This window comes from Cryptomeria japonica, chromosome 8 (assembly GCF_030272615.1).
Source record: "Cryptomeria japonica chromosome 8, Sugi_1.0, whole genome shotgun sequence".
NCBI lineage: Eukaryota > Viridiplantae > Streptophyta > Pinopsida > Cupressales > Cupressaceae > Cryptomeria > Cryptomeria japonica.
In genome coordinates this window covers 540,792,388-540,819,143 of record NC_081412.1, presented here as the reverse complement: position 1 = coordinate 540,819,143, position 26,756 = coordinate 540,792,388, and the positions used below count along the sequence as shown (strand labels likewise).

At 41.0% G+C, this 26,756-nt stretch overlaps 1 protein-coding gene across 3 annotated transcripts in view; it reads right to left on the bottom strand.

Moving 5' to 3' along the window:
• LOC131051930 (uncharacterized) overlaps nucleotides 1-26,756 on the bottom strand; it is a 139,942-nt gene that overhangs the window by 98,533 nt on the left and 14,653 nt on the right. For all 3 annotated transcript variants that reach the window (XM_057986532.2, XM_057986531.2, XM_057986530.2), the window contains exon 4: nucleotides 19,037-19,226. In XM_057986532.2, the coding sequence (XP_057842515.1) occupies nucleotides 19,037-19,226 (190 nt within the window). The remainder of the gene's footprint in view (nucleotides 1-19,036; nucleotides 19,227-26,756) is intronic.

The following is a 26,756-nucleotide window of genomic DNA, read 5'->3' as shown; positions in this document are numbered from 1 at the left end:
CCTTCCCTTTAAAGGAGGCGATGAGCAATCTCAACGCCACATTTTGCTTTGTAACATGATGCACCGTACACACATCGGCCACATCTTGAAGATGTTCAACCAATGTCTTGAAGTCTTCCCCTATGAACTTTTAGGGACTGCCTTTAAAGTATTAGCGAGAATAGGGTCCCGCACAATTGGAGTAGGAGCAATAAGCGGACTACCGCTATTCCATGCCACGAAATTTCTAGGAGGCACTAGAGCGGCCATCTGAACTTGCATTTGAACTTGTGTTGTGCTTGGTCTAGAACACCTTGCTTGAGTTATGGTCACCAATGGGGGTAGTAATAAGCTTGGATTTTGTGTTGTCTGCGAACTTGTAATAGGCCTTTGGCTCATAAACCCGCTTCATTGGTCTCACCAGGTGTGCCAAAAAAGAACAATTGATCTCTAAAGCTAATGCTTAGGAGATACATCCTTGCGAAGTTCCACAAATGTGGGATTGAATTGCTATTCATTAACCAACCTATGGGATATTAGAAGTTGGCTCTTCATTGTTGTTGTTTTTGTGTAACTAGGATAGGAAAATAAAAAGGATTTGGATTGCCTTAAGGCATCATCTGAATCCTTATAGGGCTGGGCCCTTCGTCTTTAAGGAGGCATGATATTCGTTCTGTTTACCCAGTGAGGCAAACAAATAGTAAAGAGTTGATCTTGCAATTCAGTAATCCTCATGAAGTATGAGGTGATGAATTCGCCTTTTGTCATTTCGACATGATGGAGTTGTTGCTTTAGAGCAAGAGCTCGGCTTGTGTTGTTTATCTCATACATATTCTCTAATGATTTGAACATGCCATAGGCAGTCTCCATCTTGGAGATAGTTGGCACAATATGATCTTTCACTGAGTCAACTAACATCTTCATGGCTTTATTGTTCTTTCTCATCCATTGAAGCTTTACATCTTCTTCTTCTGGTTCCGGTATGGCTTTCTTCACAAATCCATCTAATTCGTTTTCACTCAAGGCAAGCATGATTCTAAACTTCCAAGATACGAAGTTAGATGCTCCTTCAAGTCTGTCTTCAACTCTAATCCCATTCACCATCTTCATGTTGATAGGAGACGATGATTTTGAAGACGGTAGTAGAAGGATAATCTCGCTTTTATAAATCTGATATGATCTTTCCTTAGGCTAGCTCTGATACCATGTTAAATTTTGATCAGATTGGTCTCCCAACAATGTGTTTAATCAGTTAAGAATATTATTCGCCACTCAAGGTTATGATATTGCTGAAGATGGTTAATGATCTACAATATGTATTTGATCTTCTAATCTGTACGTATATTTCTGAAGAATAAACTTTATGTGGAGAGCAAAAATCTCCAATACATTATGGCCCCATCTGATATAGAGATTGTAAGATCTGATATCATAATGAATTATCGAGTTGTTGGCTATATGATTATTGAGGTGACATTACAATCAAAGTCCTATGCTATTTAAATATGAAGCAATAGACTTATACATAAGTCGTGACTCATTCCAAGAGCCACAACTATTACCGATTCATAATTGAATCGGTTTATACATGTAAACTGATTCAATTATAATCGGTTAGAATTAAACCGAATCAATATGTATAATCGATTATACATTCTTAATCGATTCAATATAATTAAACCAATGTAATACATAATTGGTTATACATAATTAAAACAGATTCAAATCATAATTAAACCAATATAATCCATAGTCGGTTATACATAGGAAAACGATCATTGTTAATGTAGTAACAATTCAGTATAAATGATATCGGCAAATGATAGAAATCAGATCTATGAATGAGACCATGATTACGCATAGTCTGGAGATAGAATTATTAAATATGTAAGGCCGATAGGCCATTCACATATTTAATTTATGTAGTCTTAAGGATAACTTCCGAAGCTACAACATTAACACTCCCTCTTAGCTAGGGGGGGATCCTTCATAACCTTTACAAGTTACATCACCTCATTGTGATGATTTTCCACAATAGCCACATCTATATGTGGAAGAGAAAGATATCACCTCACTGTAATATCAAGTGTTATGGCATGTCCACGAATATCACGTCACATGATATCCACCATAAATCTCTTAATGTAATACCCACCATTATGGCTTGTCCACAGATATCATGTCTCATGATATCCACCATTATGGCATATTCAAGGATATTACTTCATGGCATGTTCACGGATATTATGTCACATAATATCCACCATGAATATCTCTTTATGTAACATCCACCATCATGGCTTATCCACGGATATCACATCTCATGATATCCACCATTATGGTATATCCATAGATATTACTTCTAGAGATATCAACCATCATGACATATCCATAGATATCACGTCTCATGATATCCATCATAAAAGTGTGATCAATCAATATTGTAAGATCGTCATCTTACAACAATGATCAGATATACAAGTGTTTATCATTAAGAGATTGTCACCTCACAATGATATCCACCATGGCTCATCCAGAGGGTGAACACACAAGTACAAGAAGGTCATCACGGATTCTCTCACGAGATGTTGTCATGGAGTCACACACATGACATTAATCATGAACCATATCAAATGAATAAGTTGCATTAATAAGAGTTTACACTTTAAACATCTTATAATAAGAAAAAATACATTAGTATAATAAACAATACAACCAAATCAATGATGCTGAGACTCAATCTCAGCTAGGGCTACATTTTCCACCATACCAAGCTTATCTCGAAAGTACACAAACTTTATTCTGGAGAGAGGCTTGGTGAGAATGTTTGTCGTCAATTCATTAGTACTAATATTTCTTAATTGAATAACATACCTTTCCACTTGACCTCCACATGCTTTGACCTTTCATGAAATGCAAGGTTGGAGTCTGCATCACTCTTGGTGTATTCCAAGCTCATCAAGTATTCATCTATCCAGAAATATCATGACTTAGGAGTCAGCATAAAGGGCCTCTCAACATGGGACTCCATCCCATGAATCATAATCTTTTGACTGATCACTAGAGAAATCATCTCGACATAGTCCACTCCCTCCGAATCAATATGACCAAGATTCTCGGATATCAATCAAAGCATATCTTCTTAGTTTCTCCCTCTGTCACGGATGCATCCCTTGCTCACATGGACCCAATAATAAAAGATATCTTGCTTCAAGAGACTCTCATTTTCTAGTATGAACCTCATATGTCTGAAAGTGCAAGATCCAAAATCACAATGGAACTATTGTCATAAGATCAAGCCCTGGACAGGAATATGGCCGACCTGAGATTTAGAACAAAATCCCCTAGCAGCATGCTCCCTCTCACTTGGAGAGCCCTCTTGACTCAACTTTGTTTTGTAACCCTAGATGTCATCATCCCTTGTACGAATGCCTCAATAAGTATCTCCATTGGACTAGTGCACTTTAGCAGGTAAATATATAAAAAATGGAGAAGTAAAATCTCAGAATCTCCACTAAAGTCCTTTGTATATTCCTCCTGAATTTCAATCTCTTCATCACAATTAGAACTTCAAAACTCTATAACCTGAAAGGCAACACGCTGTGATTCTAAAGATTAACTGTATGTAAGGGACAAGTTTCTCATAGTAAATTGAAGAAATTTAAAAACAAGATATCCAAATGCACCTTGTAGTAAGTGGACATCTACTGATAATGTTGTTTCATAAATAACATGCATAACGTAATTGCATGAATTAATAACTACATATGAAAATCATCAACATTATTCAATCATAAAAACTTATCTCTTTCAAGTCTCAATATGAATCCATCTGAATCCTTTTGTGGAAGAGTTTCACCAACATCTGCAATGGAAGCTTGAGGCATAGTCCTGGTAAGACATTGCATTGCATAGTGACCATATTTGTCACATCTAAAGCATTGGATTTCTGAAATATCCTTCCTTCTTTTGAATGTAGGAGCACCATTAGATTCCTTATCTTTCTTCCTTTTGAAATGTCCTTTCTTACCTTTCATCTTTGTGGAGTGGGAGGCAAGAACATGAATATCTTCATTTATGGAGCTTTGGCCAATGCCTTTGATAGCCAATCTAGACTCTTCTTGAATGCAATCTTGCTTTAATCGATCAAACTTAAGAAGTTTTGATCTTGCACTTATCCCTTGAATAAATGCCTCCCATGAGGAGGGGAGACCATTTAGTGCCAACATGGTTAACTCCTTGCTCTCTATTGTGTGACCAATAGTGTTGTCGGGAAATATGTATATCTTATGTTTTGGTAGTAATGTTGTTTGTTAGTAGTTAGTTAGCCGATGGGTAGGTAGTTGGAGTCACAACGGTTGGGTCGCACCCCTTTGACTGTTATATATTGTACTACCTATGGGTATTGAGAGGTGTGTACATTGTATACACTTTGAGTTATTAATGGAAAGCTTATTCTTGTATTCATGTTGTTATTGCATTGTTTATTTCTGCATTACTTTTGTATTCCTTCTGTTTACCCAGTGAGGCAAACATTTGGCGCCGTTGCCTAGACATACTCGGGAACGGAAGACGCGGATGGCGCACGAACACGATGGGCCTACCCGTTGGTGAGATAAACCCAAAGGCCGATGACGCGCAAACAGAGCTCTACAGCGGCGAAGACACTGCGACGAGGGAATTTTCAATTCTACTCTGGGTAGCCATCGAGACCTGCATCCGACGAGAGGCCACGGAGGCTGAAATCCCACCAAGTGCTGTGTGGACAACACTGGAAGTTAGCCCGCAAGTAAATGGTTGATGAACCACCTTCCCCGGTTGCTTGCACAAGCATCGCTGGCACAACAAGCTCGCCTAGAGGAGATTGCCCGGGAAGAGCGACGCCAACAAATCCTCCAGCAATACGAAGAAAGCAGCCATCAGGAAGCAGAGCCGGATGGCACGAGGCCAGGAAGGAATTGAACCCCGAATCCCATAGGGATAAAGGAACATTCTATATTCAAATAAAGGTGTCATAATATTGACACGAGTTGTATCTAACCAAATGAATTAATAAAGGCGTGTTCTGGTTTATGTGTTGTGAATTATGAAAATGTATGGGAATTAATGCCCAACCTATTAAATAAAGATAGAAATAAGAAAGCAGAAACGAACGAGTGGGAGGCCGCACAGAGGGCCATGATTCTGGAACAGCAAGTTGAACGTAGACGGAGGTTGAGGCCAAGGAGGTGTCACGAAGGATGCAGAAGCCGAGGGAAATTTCTACGCGTCGCCAGAACACCGTAGGGTGAGAAGCCACGAAGAGTTTCTAGAGAGAAAAAGGTTAGAGAGGAATCTAGTCCAAGAGACTCGGGATCAGTTTAGAAACTTATCCCTTATGCCATGAAGTGAGGATCACCAAAGGGAGCCAGGAGTGGGTGCGGGTGAGAACGGAGGGGAGGACAACCGTACGGTTGTAGGTGCCACACACAACAGGCAAAACACCGTACCTCCAGTCACCCACGCAGGACACACCACCGGCGCCGAAGGGAGCGGCGCACAGACGTAGCCACAGCCACCTCCAGGAAGACGACCCCCATCGATGGCGGGCAAACAGAAGTTGCCTAAATTCAATGGAGATGGCAACGATGACCCCGTACGGCACTACCGTACATGTGAGACAATATGGTCAGCCAATGGGGTAGTTGACAAAGCGGATTGGGTGGTGCAGTTCCCTGCCACCTTGAGAGGAGTAGCCATTGATTGGTACTCTGATGTGGATAAAACAAAGGTGGGAACATGGGATGACCTCCAGAAAGCTTTCGAGACGGAGTTTTGACTCCTTCAAGATGATAATGAGATCATAGCGGAGATATTAAGCACAAAGCAGGGAAAGCACGAGACAGTGTGAACATACAGCCGACGGTTAAAGGAGTTACTGGGGAAGATGGAGAACCAGCCGGCTGACGGACTAAAGAAGAGATGGTTCGTGGAAGGGTTGTGGTCATCCTTGCGGAGAAAGATGAAAATTGTACCGCCCACTTCATACGATGACGCATACAACCGCAAGATGGATTTGGAAAGTGAAGACAAAACATGGCGGAAGAAAAAGGACAAGTCCTCTGCAGAAGAGGAGTCCTCGGGAGAAAGCAGCAGTGACGAATCATCAAGTAAGAAGGTGCAAGCTCTTCAAAAGGATATGCACCGTATGTTGAAGGAATTTAAGAACAAGAAAGGAAGCACGAGAAAAAACGAGGACGTGTGGTGCACTGATTGTAAGGAAGAAGGTCACACAAAAGGCACTTGCCCAAAGAAGGCATTCTGTGAAATTTGCCAGATGTTGGGACACGCCGTCAAAGAATGCCCCTACAACATGAAAACAAAAGGGAACCAGGTATTCTTCACGCAAGAGCAACCCTCACTGCCAGCGGGCTCCGCCCAGCCACAAGCCGATGCCACTGCATCATCCGGTGGTTACAGAGGTAATCGAAGAGGAGGGAGAGGCAACAACAACAACAATCGGAGCAGAATGCAGTATGACATTAAGGGGCGGCCAATAATTCAATGTCAGGCCTACAACCAATGGGGGCACTTCGCTCGGGAGTGCCAAAATACTGAAACCCCCCAGAGCCTGTGTAGATGGTGCGGCCCCGGTGATCACGATGACACAAAATGCCCTAAACAGGGGGTGAATCTCCTTAATATTGAGAAGATGAACGAAGTATTGGGGATCACTCGCGCGCAGGCGAAGAAGGCAACGTATCTCGACCCCCGCACAGAGAAGGAGAGACTGCGGGAGGCGAAGGCCGACATTGAACGGGAAATGGCGGCAGAAGGACGGAAGAACACGGAGACAATGAGTCCCTCAACCCGCCTGAAAGCGGAAAAGAATATTATTGGGCAAGTCTTGCAGATGGAGGTACCGATAAAGGTAAAAGACCTTCTAGACTCCATGCCACATTTGAGGACTGCCATCCTCAACAATTTGCTAAGCACCGCACACGTACCTTCGAGTGCACCACAGGTGCAGGTTCCCATCAGCCCTTCGACTGACCCGATGTTACTAGCCTTAAACAGTGGTAGACACCCAGCTGTTGTAGAAATGGGCATCCTTGGAACCGTTCTAAAGGACACCATTGTGGACGGAGGTGCTGGGGTGAATGTACTACCAGAAGAGACATGGAAGAGGCTGGGGAAACCCACCCTGTGGCCATCCACATTTAATCTGGAAGGAGCCGACCAAAACGGCATCAAGCCACTCGGCATATTGATGGCCCAGCAAGTGACAATTGGTACGCAGCCCTTCCTGTTAGATTTTGTAGTTATTCCCTTGAAAAAGAAAGGCTATGACGCCATCCTGGGGAGAGTGTGGTTGATCACCGCGAGGGTGAACCACAACTGGAAGAAAAATACACTTTCCATGGAGAAGGGAGGGCGAAAATATACCATTGACCTACGGACCCAAGATGTCGGCGAAGAGCTCGCCTCTTCCGACTCGGACTCAGAGGACTCTAATAAAGGGGAAGGGGGTCCCAATGAAAGCAAGGGCAAGAACGCGATGGAGCCGAATAGTGAAGGGGTGCTTGAATTGGAGGGATGTTCTGAAGATGAGGTGTGCTCACTCAACGGGCTCTTCCATTGGCAAATGGAGGACTACGAACTTTTTCACTACAACATGTTGCAGATAGAGAAGCCCGCTGATCCGGAGGTCTTCCCTCCGGAATACAGAGAATATATGGAGGGGGAAGCCCGAGTGGACAAAGCACCCGCACATCAGTTCGAGAAAGACAAGCCAATTCAATTTGAAGAATCCAAGCTAAAGGCAACAAACCTGGGAAAGGAGGACCCACAGAATATATTAGTCGGGGATGACTGGGATCCCGTGCTGAAGACAGCGGCCTTCAAAATATTCCTGGAGTTTAAAGACGTCTTCGCATGGACGTATAAAGACTTGAAGAGGGTACCTCCCGAACTGTGCATGCACTGCATCCCGTTGGTACCCGGAGCCCGACCTGTACGAAAGAGACCGTACCAGATGAATCGCAACTATGCAGTGCGGGTGAACGATGAGATAGAAAAAATGTTGGAAGCCGATATCATTTTTAAAGTACAGACAAGCGAATGGGTGTCGCCCATAGTCATTTCACTAAAGAAGAAGGCTAACCAAATAAGGATTTATGTGGACTTCCGGTGTCTCAATGCAGTTATGATTAAAGACCCCTTCCCAATCCCGTTTACGGACAGCATACTAGAGGAGGTGGTCGGCCATGAGATGTACACATTTTTGGATGGATTCTCCGGATATAACCAGATCTCAATCGCCGAGGAAGATAAACTGAAGACCACCTTCGTAGTCGAAGATGGTGTCTATGCATACAACCGGATGCCATTCGGCCTATGGAATGCACCTGCAACATTCCAACGAATTATACTACACATATTCGACAAAATGTCGGTAGGGAATTTTAAAGCCTTCCTCGACGACTGGTCCATCTATAGCAGGCAAGATACGCATTTGGTAGCCCTCAGAGAGTGCCTGGAGAGATGTCGAAGGGCAAGGCTGGCCCTTAATCCAAAAAAATGTCGATTTATGGTACCTCAAGGCAAATTGCTTGGGCACATCGTATGCAAAGCAAGTCTGAAGACGGACCCAGACAAAATACGGGTGATCGTGGAGATGGAGCCTCCTACGGATGTCACTGGGGTAAAGTCCTTCCTGGGCCATATCGGCTACTATAGAAGATTCATAAAAAACTTTGCGCAAATATCCCACCCCTTGGACAAGCTTACTTGTAAGGGTGAGCCATCCACCTGGGGGAGCCCGGAGAGTGAAGCATTCGAGGAATTGAAGACGAGGCTGGTAGCTGCTCCCATCCTCTCTTACCCCAACTGGGACAGGGAGTTCCATGTCCATGTGGACGCTTCAAACTTTGCAATCGGTGCCACATTGTCCCAAGTGGGAGATCATGGGTTGGATCATCCCGTCTATTTTGCCAGTAGACTGTTATCCAAAGCGGAGAAAAATTACAGCACAACAGAACGGGAGGCATTGGGGATGATCTATGCGGTACAAAAATTCAGACACTATCTATTGGTGACACCATTCACATTCATTGTGGACCATCAAGCCCTCATGTACTTGGTCAACAAGCCGATAATTCAGGGAAGGATTAGTCGATGGCTACTCTTGTTGCAAGAGTTTACGTTCACAATAATTGTACGGCCAGGCAAAAGTCGTGTCATTGCTGACCAATTGTCCCGGATCAGGTCCGGAGAGCCACCAGAAGGGGTAAATGACGACTTTCCAGACACCCACCTATTCAAGATCGTAGTACTACCACCATGGTATACTGCCATCGGGGAATATCTCTCCACCTCTATGTTCCCCCAAGGCATGGCGCCAGGAGAGCGAAGAAAGCTTGTGTTGAGAAGCCGCACATTCCAGCTGATTAATGGTTTATTGTATAAAATGGGGCCTAACGAGGTGTTACGTCATTGTGTGATGGAGGAAGAGGTGCCAAGCGTCTTGAGGGAAGCACATGAGGGGCCCGCAGGAGGCCATATGGGACCGGACACTACAGCAAGGAAGGTATTGCTAGCAGGCCTCTGGTGGCCCACATTGTATAATGATGCGAGAGAATGGGTAGTAGGTTGTGATACCTGCTAGAGAGCGGGGAGGCCGTTGAAAAGGGATTTCATGCCCCTCAACCCTTTGCATGCTCAAGAACTATTCGAGCGCTGGGGGTTGGATTTCATCGGGCCGCTTAAAGTGAGCTGTGCTACGAGGTGTCGCTACATTGTGGTAGCCACTGAGTATTTAACCAAGTGGGTTGAAGTGCGAGCCCTATCGGACAACTCAGTCGTAAGTACAGCAAGATTCATCTACGAGCAAATTATTACGCGGTAAAGGATCCCTATGCAGTTGACAAGCGACAGAGGTGGACATTTTGTGAACCACGTGATTAAACTCCTTACTACAAAATTTAAGATTTTCCATTCACTATCTAGCCCCTATTACCCGCAAGCCAATGGGCAAGCCGAGGCTACCAACAAGATTATTGCGAGCGTGATATACAAGTCGTGCGGTGTCGAGGGAGAAGACTAGGAAGAAAGGTTACCTTCAGTCTTGTGGGCCTACCGTACAACCTACATGGCGACCACAGGCCAGACTCTGTTCCAACTCATGTACGGGCAAGAAGCTGTGGTGCCAGCGGAATTCATGGTGCCAAGCCTTCACATTGCAGTAGAGAACAAACTAGGGGATATGGAGAGCCTAAGGGAGAGACTGTATGCTTTAAACAAGTTGGACGAAAAAAAAATGATGGCTACAGAGGCAACCCAGCAAAGACGGAAGGTCTGGCACGACAAGCATCTTCCCCAAATGAAGTTTACTCTTGGGCGGTTAGTGTTGAAATTCAATGGGAGGAACGAAATCAAACCCGGAAAATTTAAAGTGCAATGGCTAGGGCCCTTCAAGGTACGCGAGGTCAATGCCAACAGGGCAATCAAGTTGTGGACGCTCGACGGGAAGGAGATACCGGACATCGTCAATGGGTCGAAATTAAAGGTTTACCACGAACGAAGGGAACCTAGACCCTCCAATCAGGATATTTGACAGTATTCTTTAAAAAAAAAAAAAATTATAAAAAAAAAACACGAAAAAAAAAAAAGAAAAAACATGTGGGCCACCTTACGATGGCAACACCGGCGGTGGGACCATCAACAGTGGAACCACCGTGCGGTGATAACACGGCGGTGGTAACACCGACGGTGGACCACCGTGCGGTGACAACATCGGCGGTGGAACCACCGACGGTGGACCACCATGCGGTGGAAACCACTAACGGTGGGACCACCGACAGTGTACACCACCGCCCACGCAAAAAACATAAAACCTTCGCCATACGCAAAACGCAAAATAGACGAAAAAAAAAGAAACGCGCACACGCAGCAGCCCCGCACAGCAACGTAGGCATACGCAACCATACACAACCGAAGAAGGTGGTTACGAAGGTGTTACGCAACGGTACGGTTGTAACCAAGAAATCAGTTACAAAGGCATGGAGTCAGCTGGGAAACGGAGTTGGAAAAAGCAATTGCAGGCTTCCTCCAGTAGCAGCCAAATGGATAGAAATACCAGGGTCTTGTCGTCAGGCGTGCGTGTGGCAGGCAGCACAATGGATGCCAACGCAAGTCAGAAGAAAAAGCAGAAAGCACCACAACCTGCAATAAGTAAGAAAAATACATTAACACCTCAGAATATCACCTTTGAAGACCTAAATGGGTCGGAATACCGGAAATGGTGGCAGGACACTCCCGACAATGATTTGGTGAAGCAGAACCTTCATAAGGCAGAAGTGGAGTGGGCTATTCGAATGCCCGTGTTTCCTATCCGCGAGTATGAGGGTGCCCTAAGGTTCATGGTGGACACCTTCAACAGACACACGCACGAGTACTTTTGAGTACCTCGGGAGAGATATCACCATATCCTTCAAAGCGGTGGACTTTACCAAAGTATTCGGCATTCCAAGCAAACAAGGCAAGAAAATAGAGTTGAAGGCTAAGAAGATGAAGCGGGAGGAGGAGTATTGGATTAAATTAATATCCAGGAACTTGATGACAGAAGAGCTGGACAGCATGGCTAATGCCACGAAGGGACGAGGAATCCGTAAGACCTTTGTTGCAGAGGGCCACTGGCAGTGCATTATGGATGTCATTAAGAGCAGGTTGACAGGATCTGGTAGAGCGTCGGACGTCGCCCTCCCTCGGATTATGCTCATGAACGGGTTGATGAACGGCATTGTGTACAATTGGGCCGCGTTGCTAGCAGAGCGCATGTATGAGTTCTTGACGATGCAGCATCGCACGTTCTATATGCCCCACTATGCTATAGGGTTGTTCTTGGAGGCCATGCGGGAAGCAGTGCCGAAGGCAGAGTTGGAGGTACGGCCGCAGGGACCGTTGGCAGTGGGTGAGCCTCCTATCATGTATTGGAGACACCTGGACATTGGGCACTCTTCCGCGAAGCGAAAACAGATGGTGGATACGGCCTCAAGGGAACCTGATAGTGGGAGGGAGACTTCCAGTAGTACAGAGGATTCAAAAGCGGAGGATGAGGACGATGATAGCAGCAGGGCGACAGAGGAGAGGGTCCTTTCTGCCCCACCCTTGCTACCGATGGGCACACCTGTGATGTCATCCGGAGTGGGAGGCACATTTATTCCTGCATTTGGGCAGAGCCGCACGCCAGTTGCACTTGGCCCTATCCAGCAACAGGTAGCATCACCTCTGCCGGATCGAGCAACACCTTAGGGATCGGCCCCAACCATGGAGGCACTTACCGAAGACATGGCAGAGTCGCATATGGAGGAGTCACCGCATCGAGTAGTAGTCGATGAGGAGCAGGGGCTGAGGGTGGTGGTTGATACGAAGCCTCAGGTGTGATTGGATGTTGTTGGAACTGAGGCAGTGGTGACTGTTTCTGCCTCTTTGTTGGAGGAGCCCATGGCTATGGCGACCCATTCCCCAGTCGTAGAGATGCGTACAGACCCGTCGGTCGTGGCTATGGAGAGCTGGCTGACGCAGCGATTCCAAATGACATTGGTACAACCTGTAGGAGCTGTTGTATTCTCACCTTGCCACGAGACTCGAGCAAAGGTAGTAGACTTGGACGATTCCTCTGGCGAGACACATGTACCAGTAGTCGGGAATGAGGCAGAAGAGGTCGTCTCTACGGTACAAGAACAGGGGGATGCCACACCTCTAGTGGCGGAGGAGGTACCTTCATACTAGCAGGATGCGACAGTATCGGTTCCGCGAGAGACCTCTGCGTTACCCCTTGGCGCTCTTTCACAGACACCACTTCCCTCATGGTCATAGCCTTCAGAGCAGGAGGGGGAGGACATTGAGGCCTATTTAGTTGACATGGTGACGAGGGGTAGACGAGTGGTGGCCACGGCCCAGATGCAAGCATTACAGCAGGTTGTGGTGGAGTTAGAGCAGGTCCTCCAATTTATGCGAGTGGGCTGCCCGGCAGCCTTTGCTACATGCTTTGAGTCTCAGGGATGGCCGACTACTCAAACGGATGAGATGCTACAAGCTTGGAGTGTACAGGAGCCAATTGTGGAGAGTCGGGTGATGGCAGTCGTCCGAGAGATTGAGCAGGTCTACCGGGACGCCTACTATGCATTGAGGCATACGCAGCATGAGTCTACGGTCCGCGAGGCTGCTCCGGTCGAGTTGGAGAGGGATGTGGCCAGTCAGCAGGCCTCGTGGGCAGCAGAGAGGGCCCAATTGTTGGCACAGCTTGAGATGGCCCGAGCAGAGAAGGCCGAGGTGGAGACTCGCCTTTCGACGGAGCAGAGTGTGAGGAGCCTTGTACAGCAGGAATTAGATGCAATCACTGCCGAGAGGAGCTTGTTGCAGGATCGATTGGTCTATATGACGGAGACAGCGGATACGAAAGAGGAGTTGCTGGAAGTCGCGCATATGGTGAAGACGGCTTTGGAGAAAGTGTTGGTGACGGAGCGTGATGTGACTACACGTACTCAGCAGGTTTATGAGCTCCGAGCCCGCTTGGCGGCCCAGGCACCGACATCTCAACCTTCTACTTCAGGGACGCTTCCCCAGCCCCCTCCTTAGTTTTGTCTTGATGTATAGTTTGTGTGGGTTGCATTGTCTCTAGTTTTGTTGTTAGTCGTCGGAGACGACTTCTTTTTTGGGGGGGATGATGTCGGGAAATATGTATATCTTATGTTTTGGTAGTAATTTTGTTTGTTAGTAGTTAGTTAGCCGACGGGTAGGTAGTTAGGCTGTTATATATTGTACTACCTACGGGTATTGAGAGGTGTGTAGTTGATGACAGATAATGCTATGAACATTGTATACACTTTGAGTTATTAATGGAAAGCTTATTCTTGTATTCATGTTGTTATTGCATTGTTTATTTTTGCATTACTTCTGTATTTGTTCTGTTTACCCAGTGAGGCAAACAAATAGTAAAGAGTTGATCTTGCAATTCAGTAATCCTCATGAAGTATGAGGTGATGAATTCGCCTTTTGTCATTTCGACATGATGGAGTTGTTGCTTTAGAGCAAGAGCTCGGCTTGTGTTGTTTATCTCATACATATTCTCTAGTGATTTGAACATGCCATAGGCAGTCTCCATCTTGGAGATAGTTGGCACAATATGATCTTTCACTGAGTCAACTAACATCTTCATGGCTTTATTGTTCTTTCTCATCCATTGAAGCTTTACATCTTCTTCTTCTGGTTCCGGTATGGCTTTCTTCACAAATCCATCTAATTCGTTTTCACTCAAGGCAAGCATGATTCTAAACTTCCAAGATACAAAGTTAGATGCTCCTTCAAGTCTGTCTTCAACTCTAATCCCATTCACCATCTTGATGTTGATAGGAGACGATGATTTTGAAGACGGTAGTAGAAGGATAATCTTGCTTTTATAAATCTGATATGATCTTTCCTTAGGCTAGCTCTGATACCATGTTAAATTTTGATCAGATTGGTCTCCCAACAATGTGTTTAATCAGTTAAGAATATTATTCGCCACTCAAGGTTATGATATTGCAGAAGATGGTTAATGATCTACAATATGTATTTGATCTTCTAATCTGCACGTATATTTCTGAAGAATAAACTTTATGTGGAGAGCAAAAATCTCCAATACATTATGGCCCCATCTGATATAGAGATTGTACGATCTGATATCATAATGAATTATCGAGTTGTTGGCTATATGATTATTGAGGTGACATTACAATCAAAGTCCTATGCTCTTTAAATATGAAGCAATAGACTTATACATAAGTCGTGACTCATTCCAAGAGCCACAACTATTACCGATTCATAATACTGAATTGTTAGTGTAGTAACAATTCAGTATAAATGATATCGGCAAATGATAGAAATCAGATCTATGAATGAGACCATGATTACGCATAGTCTGGAGATAGAATCATTAAATATATAAGGCCGATAGGCCATTCACATATTTAATTTCTATAGTCAAAAGGATAACTTCCGAAGCTACAACATTAACACCAAGAACAAGCTAGAAACTGAAATAGTAATCACTCAACCGCTTATCCAGCGAGAGGACTAGAAATGAAATTACAAATCAATTCTACCGCTTATGCAACGGGAGGACGATACTACAATATTCAAAGTAGGCGGCAAAGCCAGCCTCTTCCACTTATGCAATGGGACTAAGAGCAATAATCCAATCAGATAGTTGTTAGTACTACTTACCAACTTTACAATGCACAATATGGATTACAAATTAAGAAAAATCAGTATTTCAAAGATAGGCGGCAAGACCAGCCTCTTCCACTTTGCAGTGGGTCTAGGAAAGATCAATAGAAATTACTGTTAGTACTACTACCAGCATTACAATATGAATCATAGAAGATAAGAATGAAGAACCAACAGTTGCAAACAATTACCAAGATCTTTCTCTCCACACCAAAGAACCCACACACCCCTAAACCAACTCCACACAAGAAGACACTCCAAAACGGAAAATCTCTAAATCTAATATACTCCCAACACGCTGAAAACACACAGACCAGCAACACCAAATCCCACTAAAACTCTCACAACTCACCCAATTCTTAACCAAATGAAATGAAACTGAAAGCATATGATCACTAGGAGGTAGGTGATCAATCCTAGGACAACAAAACATGGCAAACTGACCCCAATAATTTATGCACGCATCCCAAAGCACTCAGCCACATGGTACGGCCAGCTAGAGTACGATTTTGCAAATATAAAATCCCAAACACCATTTTAGACTACAAACTCACAAAATGAATCACCCAAACCACAATAAGAAATAGGAGAAATACCCAGAACGAGAAAAGTGACACACTGAGACTTGCAACCAAGAATATACTTCAACACACTCTGTGACCAGCCACAAGAACACTCAGAAATCCACACAAATCTTCACCACATTGAGTCCAATCTGCTCCTCTGGATGAGAAACAGTCATACATTCACCTAGGCGCTATCTCTCAAGAACGAAACTGAGGCACTGGAAGGTATGCGTTCTTCGAAGTAAGAGTCTGACAACATTTTGGCAGCACTTCGTTATCAAAGCAATAATGGATACCCAAAAACAAGAACCCAACACTCTTATTTATAACTTTTTGAAGCTCCAAATTCAAATTCAACTCCCTCCAAATTGCCATGAAATTAAATGAAATTACATCCAATTTGGACGCCCAAGCAAAAATAATATTTGCCTTTATTTAAAATCATGTATCTTCTCCAAAAGGGACGCCCACTTAACTTAAGTCAAAAATAATTCTTAATTCTTCAAATCGACCCCCTCAAGGTAGCAAACATACTTTATGAAATATTCATAAAGTGAGATATGGCATCCAAGGAAATAAAGTGAATTATTTCATAAAATTAACATATTTCTTCCTAAGACGTCCATCATGCCTTAAAAATAATTCACTTGAAAAATAATTTTCCTCGAGCATAAATCACCCAAAATAAGCTCCAAAAATGTTGGAAGACAAACTACTCAAACTAACCTATCGGAAATAGCCATCTGAACTGGTCTGTTGAACCCTTGCTAAAAATAGTACTGCTAAAAATAGCACTTACTAAAAATAGTAAGTGTTTCCAAAGTGATTTTAACCACATTCTGAGCAGTCGTCACAACTTACTAAAAATAGTAAGTCCAAAAAGTCTTCAAGTTCGTTTGCATATCACACGATCGCGAGGCTCTCTGAAAACCCAAAAAAACCCAGAAAAATAAGTTGTCTTCACCCCCACTTACTAAAAATAGTAAGTGTTTCCAAAGTGATTTTAACCACATTCTGAGCAGCCGTCACAACTTACTAAAAATAGTAAGTCCAAAAAGTCTTCAAGTTCGTTTGCATATCACACGATCGCGAGGCTCTCTGAAAACCCAAAAAAATAAGTTGTCTTCGCCCCACTTACTAAAAATATTAAGTTCGGAAAAGTCCTCATATTCAGTTGCATGTCACACCATCGCGAAGCTCTCTAAAAACCCAGAATGAATCTAGAAGCAGAACTGTAAAACTCCCACATGCAAGCCACCATAACTGCCAAAGCATCCTCCTAGAAAATTAGAAACCCTAATTCTGCCTTTGACTGACCAATGGGTCTCAGGATTGGCCAACAGTCCCCAAAACAAACTAGAGCGGAAAAAGGGACATTACACTTTCATGTAAATATGCAAAGGGTGATGCATTGTTTTCCCTTTCCGTTTTGGTACTCACTTGGTTAGAGGAGGTTTGTCAAGAGTGGGACGAGGATACTAAATTTCAAGACATCTGAAACAAATAAAAGCAAATCATCTATTGATACCAAGGTTCACATGGCAAGGTTGAAAGTAAAGTATCACACCAAAATGTATTTGAAAAAAACCCTCAACTCAAGTTGAAATTACTCAAAGAATTCCACTCATCCTCCACAATAGGTGATTCAATATTTTTTAAGCTATATGAGTGAATCAAGTGGAATTTATTCTAGGACATTTTAAATAAGGTTGTCAAAAATTTTGTGGCAGAATGCAAAGTGTGTTAGCACAACAAAGGGAAAAATGTCAAATCTCTAGGATTTTTACAATCACTTCCTACTCTAAAAGCTGCATGGGCCAATGTTTTCATGGATTCCATTTAGGGACTTCCAAATTCTAGGGGTAAACAGGTCACTTTGGCGATTGTTGAATGTTTGACTGAATATGCTCATTGTTTGTACCTTGCCCCACCCTTGCATTGCAACAAAACCCAAGTGCAATGAAACAACTTGCACAATAGAAGAATTTAATAGTATATATACTACAAATATTTGATAATAATAGAGAATAACCAGCCACTTTGAGGGAAACCTTTAAATATCCCAAATAAGAACACAGTTCACAATCTGCAACACTGGTTTCTAGTGTAATGACTTTGTCAAAGGTTTCCCGATGGATCATGGCTATTGAATGTGATGTGTGCAAAGATTTTTCCATGATAGGGGATAGCTGCCTAAGATCACAAACACATACAATTGAGCATCCACCAAATGAGGTGTCAACTGTCAACAATAAAAAATGTTTAGTGCAAGAAAGTATCAAGTTACAATATATATTTGGGTCCTGTGAAACTCATCTCAGCAATCAGGACCTACAAGCTCCTTCCAACTGCAAATGGTGTCATCTTAGACAGGGCTTCTCTTTAAGGTTTTTAACCATATAGCAGTCCTCAAAGCCCTTGGTTTTTAACTATTTAAGTTCTAAAAGCCTTGAATATAGCTCATTTCTGCACGTTCTAAACACCCTGAATATTGCACATTTCTGCAAATAAGATGTCCCAATTCTTGGACTATTATGATTGCTAAATGTCTCATGTTTTTAGATCATATACCTTCCTTTCCAATCATAATAGTATATGGTGAAAAATCCAGCATGACTTGAGTCATATTTTAGACATAAATTTCCTTTCTTATTTAACACAAATTGCAACAAAAAGAATTATACTGTAAATACTTATGTCAGTTGTCACTGTCTACTTTTTTGTACAAGATGCCTCTGATATGATTTATGTAGATCTTGTAAAACAACACTTGGAAGTTGGCTGCTTCAAAATGATCGAGGTTACTTTGAATCTTCATGTCATATACAAACCGCTTATTCAGTGCTGCATTACTAGCCTGTTTCCACCATAAATTGCTTCAAAGCAATGTCTTTAAGAAAAAAAATAGCAATTAAGTTTCACACAATACAGTATCTTAAGTTACTCTTGAAGCATGAATTTAAACTTCTCATACAGTGATTTACAAACTAGCTGACTAAGCCTTAACATAATGCCTAACAACTATCCAAGACAACCACCACATGAATACAAACTTTTGAGCTTGAGCTCTGCTGTGAAGAAAACATAATATAAAATGTACAATTTTCTAGGAATTTTACAAAGAAATAAATACCTGTTTCTTAAATTTTCAAGGATGCATGTGAGAATGTTTTGATAAAAATTAATTCATGTTACCAAAGACAATCACAGAAAATGTATACGATGGAAAAAGGTAACTATACCCATCTAGCCAATGTTGATTCTGTAATGGTGAGAGCCTGCAAGCAGCCAAGATCAGATGCTGCGGCTAATCTTAATGATTCAGGAATCCCACTTGACCATACACTTTGGGGGTTTCCAACATTAGCAGCAGCTATTGCAAAAGGACTCCCTCCTCCTTCTAAAATGCTATCTAATACAAAGTCCTGCCAGCTGCAGGTCCAACCAAATGCACTTCAACAACTGTGTTGTCTTGGTGGTGTTAAGAAAATGAGAGATGTGAATAGATAAATAAAATGCTTAGACAGAAATGCATGTTGATTACACAAACACCTAAAGAAAGCATCATTGGCAAAAAAAAAATGATTATAGAAAAAAATGTGGACAAAAGAACAAAGAGTAGCAGAAGATATGGAGGAACAAAGGATGTAAAAAAAATTCAGAGCTTTAAAACAAAGGATAAAGACACTCTAAATTTCAAATGGAAATATGATTTGATGCTGGAAAAACAAACACAAAGTTAGCAGCAGCTCAACCTAAGAAAGCTGCTGACAATTCAGATTCTTACAGTGATATAGCCTTAACCTTTTTGGCTTCAACTACATCTAGATATATCTTTATACATGCTCCTAATTCTGCAACACCAACATGTAATAGGTCATTGGTTCCTTTGTAACCTGATGAGGAGATATGGGTGGCCCAGGGGCAGAAATCCAGCACAAGTGGAAATGGCACCAGCTACATCATAGTTTTCTACTTTTCCACAAACTAGCATTTGAAGGTCAAAGTCAGAGTGCTGCAGGCAGCTGCATCATGCCACCCCAAAATGATGTAATGTCCTCTTTTATGGCCTTTCCAGTATCTTTGGGGGCTCCAACTTTCTTGGAGAGCACTAGTCCTTTTGGGTTAGAATTTTGACAATGGTAGTGAGTTTTGCAGATCAAAGCAAGTTTCACAATACTTTTTGAATGCAGTACAGACACTCTGGCAGCATTCCACACTTCTTGGAGAGGTTTGCTATTTTTGGAAAGCAACAATTTTCATAGGGCTCAATTTCCTAAGCACTCAAGAATATTTTGGCATGGTTGGAATTCATTTTTGGTCTATTTTAAAAAAATTGTAACTGGATGCGTAATAAACAATTTAATAATTAAATGTTTAAGTTGTCAAAAAGCAAAACTTAAAAGACAGCTTATATTAATTAAGGAATTGGAGTACAAAGTCCCTTGTATAGAGCAAAAAGGATTATTATTTAAAAAGTGATTTTTAAGTATAATTTCTGGAAGGTTCTACAGGACGTTACAAAAGGAGGTTGTGGAGACTCATTTGATTCATTCTTGGCATTTGATATTTCATTGAAATTTGAAACCCTAGTTGTGGAATTGAGCTAATTTTTACCACCCTAGGCCAAAAATCATAAGGTGAAGATTGGGTTCGGAAGTGAAATATTTTCCCTAGCCAATATGCAAAGGTGGATTCAGACGGAGTTCCAATTTTGGCTCAGTGTTAGCAGAGTAAGTGTTTGGAGCAAATTGATTTATCTATACAAGATTACAGAGATTTGCAAGCAAATTACAAATTTGTGTGTAAGTGTTGTGTGTACAAGTGGGAGACAGATAAGAAATTTCGGTGTTGTGTGTGCAGTGAAAAGAGTCAAATAGAAATTATATTATAATTTATGTCAAATATTTTCCCCATCCATACCATATTGAAGCCCCCAAGGGAGCAATACAAAACAAATGGGGTGAGTTCATCTATAATATAACGCATTCAAATCTTCATATTATCCAACGCACAATATAGAAGAGGTTCCAAAGTTGATGCAGTTTCTTAAAAAGGAATCTCAATTCTAAAAAGGCTCTTGTACACTTTATGTACGAGTCATACCGCATTTCAAAGCATGTCGTACACCTTATTATAGGAGTACATCTTCAAGTAAGGACAAAAGTATGAGGAGACTGTGATTGGGACCCGAAAACATTTCTCAATTGAGATCAGCAATTAAAATAATGAATATTTGTAATTTTAATGATATCAGTAGTTCTGCTAGAAAATATTGAGTGTAACAGTTTGCAAAAGCTATTCATATATTTATCATTTGATGACCACTGCATAAATCATTCAGAAATTTTGTTAAAGTATTGTTGTTCTCAGCATTTGAAGTTGAGAAAATTAATTTTATGGTAACTGTTTGTGATAATATGTTGAACCAATATTGAATGTGAACTGTCTGATAAAATGTCTCTATAACAATAATTGTGAAAATTGCAAGTTGGATTTTGGGTAGTGTTAACACAAAAGACACCTGCATTATGGTTAGCTCCACCGAATTTTACAGAATTACACCCCTTAAAGGAACATGACAACAAAAACCCTAGTGATTTTTCAGAATGAAGCAGTTTGAAAATGTAGTTCACTATGCAAAAGCATAAACCACCCAGCACAAAACCCAAGCATATCACAACCATAACAATGACAAAAGAAAAAAACCATCACCTCCACTATCTCCCATGGCAAATGATTAAGAATTTCAGCATACGGTCATAGACAACAAGGGTGTTTTGGGAATGAAGAAATGTGAGGGTTAAAGGTGACTTAAGTTGAACGATTGGCTTGTAACAATAAGGATTAAAATTCAAAACTGTAAATGGAATTTTTTATGGAGGCCACAGATAAATGTGCTTTATTTTTTCTCTAGAGGCAATTAATAAGTAACTTTTTTCTGATGAAAGAGCATGTGATTAAACTTGTTTTGATAGCTAGGCCCACTGAGTTTCCTGAGTTATAGCAGTCCAATGTTAAATTGGATAAAAAAACAACACCAAAGCAATTATATTTTTCAGTTTTGCTTGCAGCAATACCTGCAATCCATTATGCTTCCATGTCATTGGTGGCAAGCTATTATCCTAGTATATTATTTTGTCCTGTTTAGTTTTATGTTGTCATGTATGTACCTTGGTGTCTTTGTACAATCATGATCCTTGTTTTTTATGATTAAGTGTAAATTATTCTCAATCATCCTTTTGCGGTTTCCCATTTTTGTTCTAGCCTTGGAAATAGTTGGATTCTCGTTGTGTCTTCAAAAGACACATCCCCCAATAGAGCCAATTGGGACTCAAACCCTACACCTAAAACTTTGCTTGAGTGCCTTACTTTTTGTGTCCCTAACCCCATTTGACCCATTACTTATAACCGAACTAAGAAATATTTATGCTGGTCTTCATTTATAATTTCTTCTTTGATGTGCCCTTTGTCATCCCCATGTGCTCATAATGTATTAGAAATTTTCGAAAATATATGAAAATCCTAATTCTGGGGCATTTTCTAGGTGTTTTCTATGTACTCTTTAAGTTTTAGATTGTCAAGCTTTCCCCTATCTTCGTACCATTCACCTGCTCCCCAATACCCCTACCAAATGCCTTAGAATGTTTTCATCACTAGGATATTGGACTTGAGTCTACCCCAATGCCGCTTCCTTGACACCCCTAATCTTTGACCCCTTATGGTTTTCCTTCTGCACTTAGGCCTTTTATGTTTGACAGATTCTCAGACTTGATCATACTATCAAACCATCCTCAACTTCCCAGTCTTTGCCTAGTAAAACTCTTCTAAGTCTCTATAATATGCAGCTCTGTTCTGCCTTTTTTTTTGAGTTTGGTTTTGTGTTTTGCAATTGTTTATTGAAGAAAGAGGAGTGCTTATACTAGAAATACCCATTTTTCAGCAATATCTCATTTTCATGATTTCCACTCTGTATGACCAAGTTATGGGCTTTTTGCTGAATCTAGGTCAAAAAGCCAAAAAAAGGTCCAAAAATGGAATATTCTATTCATGGAATATTTTGATGGAATATTCCCCCATGGCCAAAGATTGAATATTCTCTTGATGTTGACAAAATATTCCTTGCACCTATGTCAACAACTATACAGATCTGTACAGATGAACTTTTTTGGAAAACATGCCCACAAAAAAAACTAGCTTACTAGGTTCGCCCCTAGACACCCCTGGTTCGGGTCCGGTACAGTCCAGGTTCCTAGTTCGAGTCCGGTCCGGCCTTGGTTCGACCAGGGTTCGAATTTCTAAGAGGGGGTTTGACCTGGCTCGAATTCGAGCAGACCAAGATCGAACCAGGTCAAACCCGGGTGGCTAGGCGGCCTAAAAAGCTATTTTTTATGCAAAATTTAATTTTTTTTTAGAATCTGCCATGTAAAAGTGAATTTTATACCCTAAAAGTGACTTCTAAAATATAATCTTGGCTCATTTCTCCTCATTTGTGTTGCAAACAAAAGTTTTTTGACAGCAAGTTGAAGAAAGGGTGAACAAAGTTTAGCTTCCAAGATCAAATAGGAGGAGTTGAAGACTGATTTTTGAAGCTTCAACAAGTGTTGCAGCATCATTTCCATACATTTGCAAGCTTCCATTGGCTACAAGAGGTAGGTTTTTTAACATTTTTTTCCAACTATTTTTGTTTCACAAATTGTCAAACATGAAACATTAATTGTTTTTCATTATTTTGTTTTTGTTTTTGAATATGTTTATGTTATTTCTTGCCATAGGAACTAGAATGGCATCTACCTCTTCCTCCGTTGGCAATGAACAAACAATTACAAAACAAAGAAATGATCCAAATTCTCCCTTACGGAAATATGTTGACATTTTTAACCACTTCCAGGAGGTGGGGGATTCACTTGGAGATGCCAAGGATGTGTTATTGAACGTAACAGTTCATATTATCGAGTGGTAGGTCATTTGTGTGGAATAAAAGGAAGAGGCATCAAAAAATGCCCTGGAAAAGATGGTAAACCTATACCAAATGAGATAGTGATAAAATATATTAGGGAGCATGAGGAGGCAAAAGAGAGAGAAGCCCGTAGATTTTAATTAATTAAACTATAATTTTATTAATGTATAACTTTAATTGTTTACTTTGTCTTTATAGGTTGCTAGTTCATCTGTTTCAGAAAGAAATTGGAGCACATACTCTTTCATCCACTCTGTAAAGCGCAATAGGTTGCTATCAAAAAGAGCAAAGAATTTAGTATAGGTGCATTCCAACCTACGTCTTCTTTCACACAAACAACGTGACGTGCAAGTGCAAGTGGCATTGGCTCATCTAATGTCAATGTCAATGATGAAGAGGAGGAAGAGGAGGATGAATTAGCTGATCCATTTGATGATTAAACTTTATATTGTTGAAAGTTGAAACAATGATACTTGAATATTTTGTCATTTTGATATTAAACTTGACGTATGTGATGCTATTATGGTATGATCATGATGCTATGATTACAAGTTTATGTTTATTTTGTTGTTTATATGATGCTATGTGACATGCTAATCTTAATTCATGCTTATACGCTGCACAAATATAAAATATATATATATATATAAAAATAAAAAAAATTTACATGTTTTTTGTACTAACAAACCCAAACAAACCCAAACCCCTTTTCAAAATTTTGCTGTACCAGCGTACCAGTTCTTCGAACCCGAACCCGAACCGGCAAGCTAGAAAAAATTGTCTAAAAAAAGTCAATTGCTCAATTCTTGGTTTATAAAAAGTCAATTGATAGGTTTTTGGCTGCTACAAGCATGATGGCGATGTCCATTTCACTTTAAAGTGCCTAGAATTTTCACTGACCTCTAGATCTTGCCTCAAAACGTGTGCCCTCAAGTAAAAAAGACCCAAAATCAGCTACTCAGATTCTGATGAAATGAGAGTGGAGCTAGAGGTTTTTGGACGTTGTGAATGCAATGGTGAGGTCCGCTTCACTCCAAAATGCCCAAATTTTACAACGATCCTCAAACCTTGCCTTCGAATCCATGCCCACAAGAAAAATCACCCAAAAAATCAACAACTCATATTTAATAAAATGATAGTCAATTTGTAGATTTTGGAATGCTACGAACATGATGGCAACCTCTGTTTGAGCCCAAAGTGTACTAAAAATTACCTCAAGGTTGGATCCCTCAAGAATATGGATAGTGTTGATTGTTAAAGTGGATCAAATGTATATAGGTAGTTTTAAATTGTAATATAGTTCTTATTCACAAAGGTCAACTATTGTACGTGCAAGAAAATGTTTGTTGTATGTTATTTCAACAATTTTGAATGCTCTTGTTATCGTATTAATCTTGCCTTTCACTTCCACGGCTGTCACCTTTTTCTTATTGTCAATGTGTTGTTTGTCTCTACATTACCGCCACTTCCATTGACGGCATATTATTTATATACAACAGTGATCCACAAAGGAGTCACGACTCCTTGTGGAACCGACATGATTCCTCAAGGAGTATAGGAGTCACGTCGGCACATATCAACAATGCAATACCCATGTTAATCTTGTCGGGTTTATCATAACAAATAATCGGTCAACCAAACCGATGTGATAACTTAACAATAAATCAGTAATTGCAAAATGAAATAATATAATTAATATTATGAATAATTAGTAACACAAGGTTGTTACTAATTATTCATAATGTTGATTATAATATTAATCATAATATTCAACCAATCAATCTATATGTGATCAGAATAATAAGAAGAGATATACGGATAAATACAAGACAAATGTCTAAGGCCGTAAAGGCCAATTAGACATTTGGTTTATCCAACCGAGCTATCTATTTCAACACTCCCTCTTAGCAAGGGAGGATAATCTTATGTCCTACAATAATGTCCTACAATAAATTATTGTGATCACAATAGATTCATCTATAAGAGAGAGAGAGAGAGAGAGAGAGAAAGAGAGAGAGAGATATCACCTCACTTTGATATTAGGAGATATGGCATATCCACGGATATCACGTCTCATGACATCCTCCATGATCTCATAAACAATACCCACCATGATGTCCACGGATATCATGTCTCATGATATCCACTTTAATGGCAATTTTAAAGATATTGATTCATGGCATGTCCACGGAGAGACATGATATCCACTTTAATGGCAATTTTAAAGATATTGATTCATTGTATGTCCACGGATATTACATCACATAATATCCACCATGAACATCTCTATTAGTAACATCATCTAACATGGCTTATCCACGAATATCATTTCTCATGATATCCACCATGAACAGATATTACTTAGAGATGACAACCATCATGACATGTCCACAGATACCACGTCTCATGATATCCATCATAATGGTATGGTCAATCAATATTGCAAGATAGTCACCTTACAATAATGATCAAAAGTACAAGTGTTCATCATTGTGAGATCGTCACTTCTCAATAATGTTCACAGGGGCTCAACAAGCACTGAACCAATGAAGTCATGGAGTCACACACATGACATCCACCATGAACCATATCAAAGGGTGGAGGACTTTCACCTCAAGTCTCTCTCAAAGACAGATGTATTATCAAATCACAGAAAAATCACTAATGTTGAGCCTCCCTCTTAATTCGAGCTTCATTTTTCCATATCTCCAAGCTTTTCTCGAAAGTTTGCATCACCCTTGGTGAATCCCAAGCCCACCAAGTATCCATCCATCCAGAGATATCATATGGAACTCTATCTCATGAATCATAGATTCCACTAACTGCTACAATTTCTTGATCACTAGAGAAACCATCTCGACGTGGTCTACTCCCTCTAAATCAATATGATCAGGATCCTTGGAAATCAAATAAAGCAGATCCTCTAGCTGCTCCCTCTAAAGCTTGAAGTACTAACCTCAACCTCTTGACCCTTCTCGTCCAAGGTTGCTTCTATAGGTTTG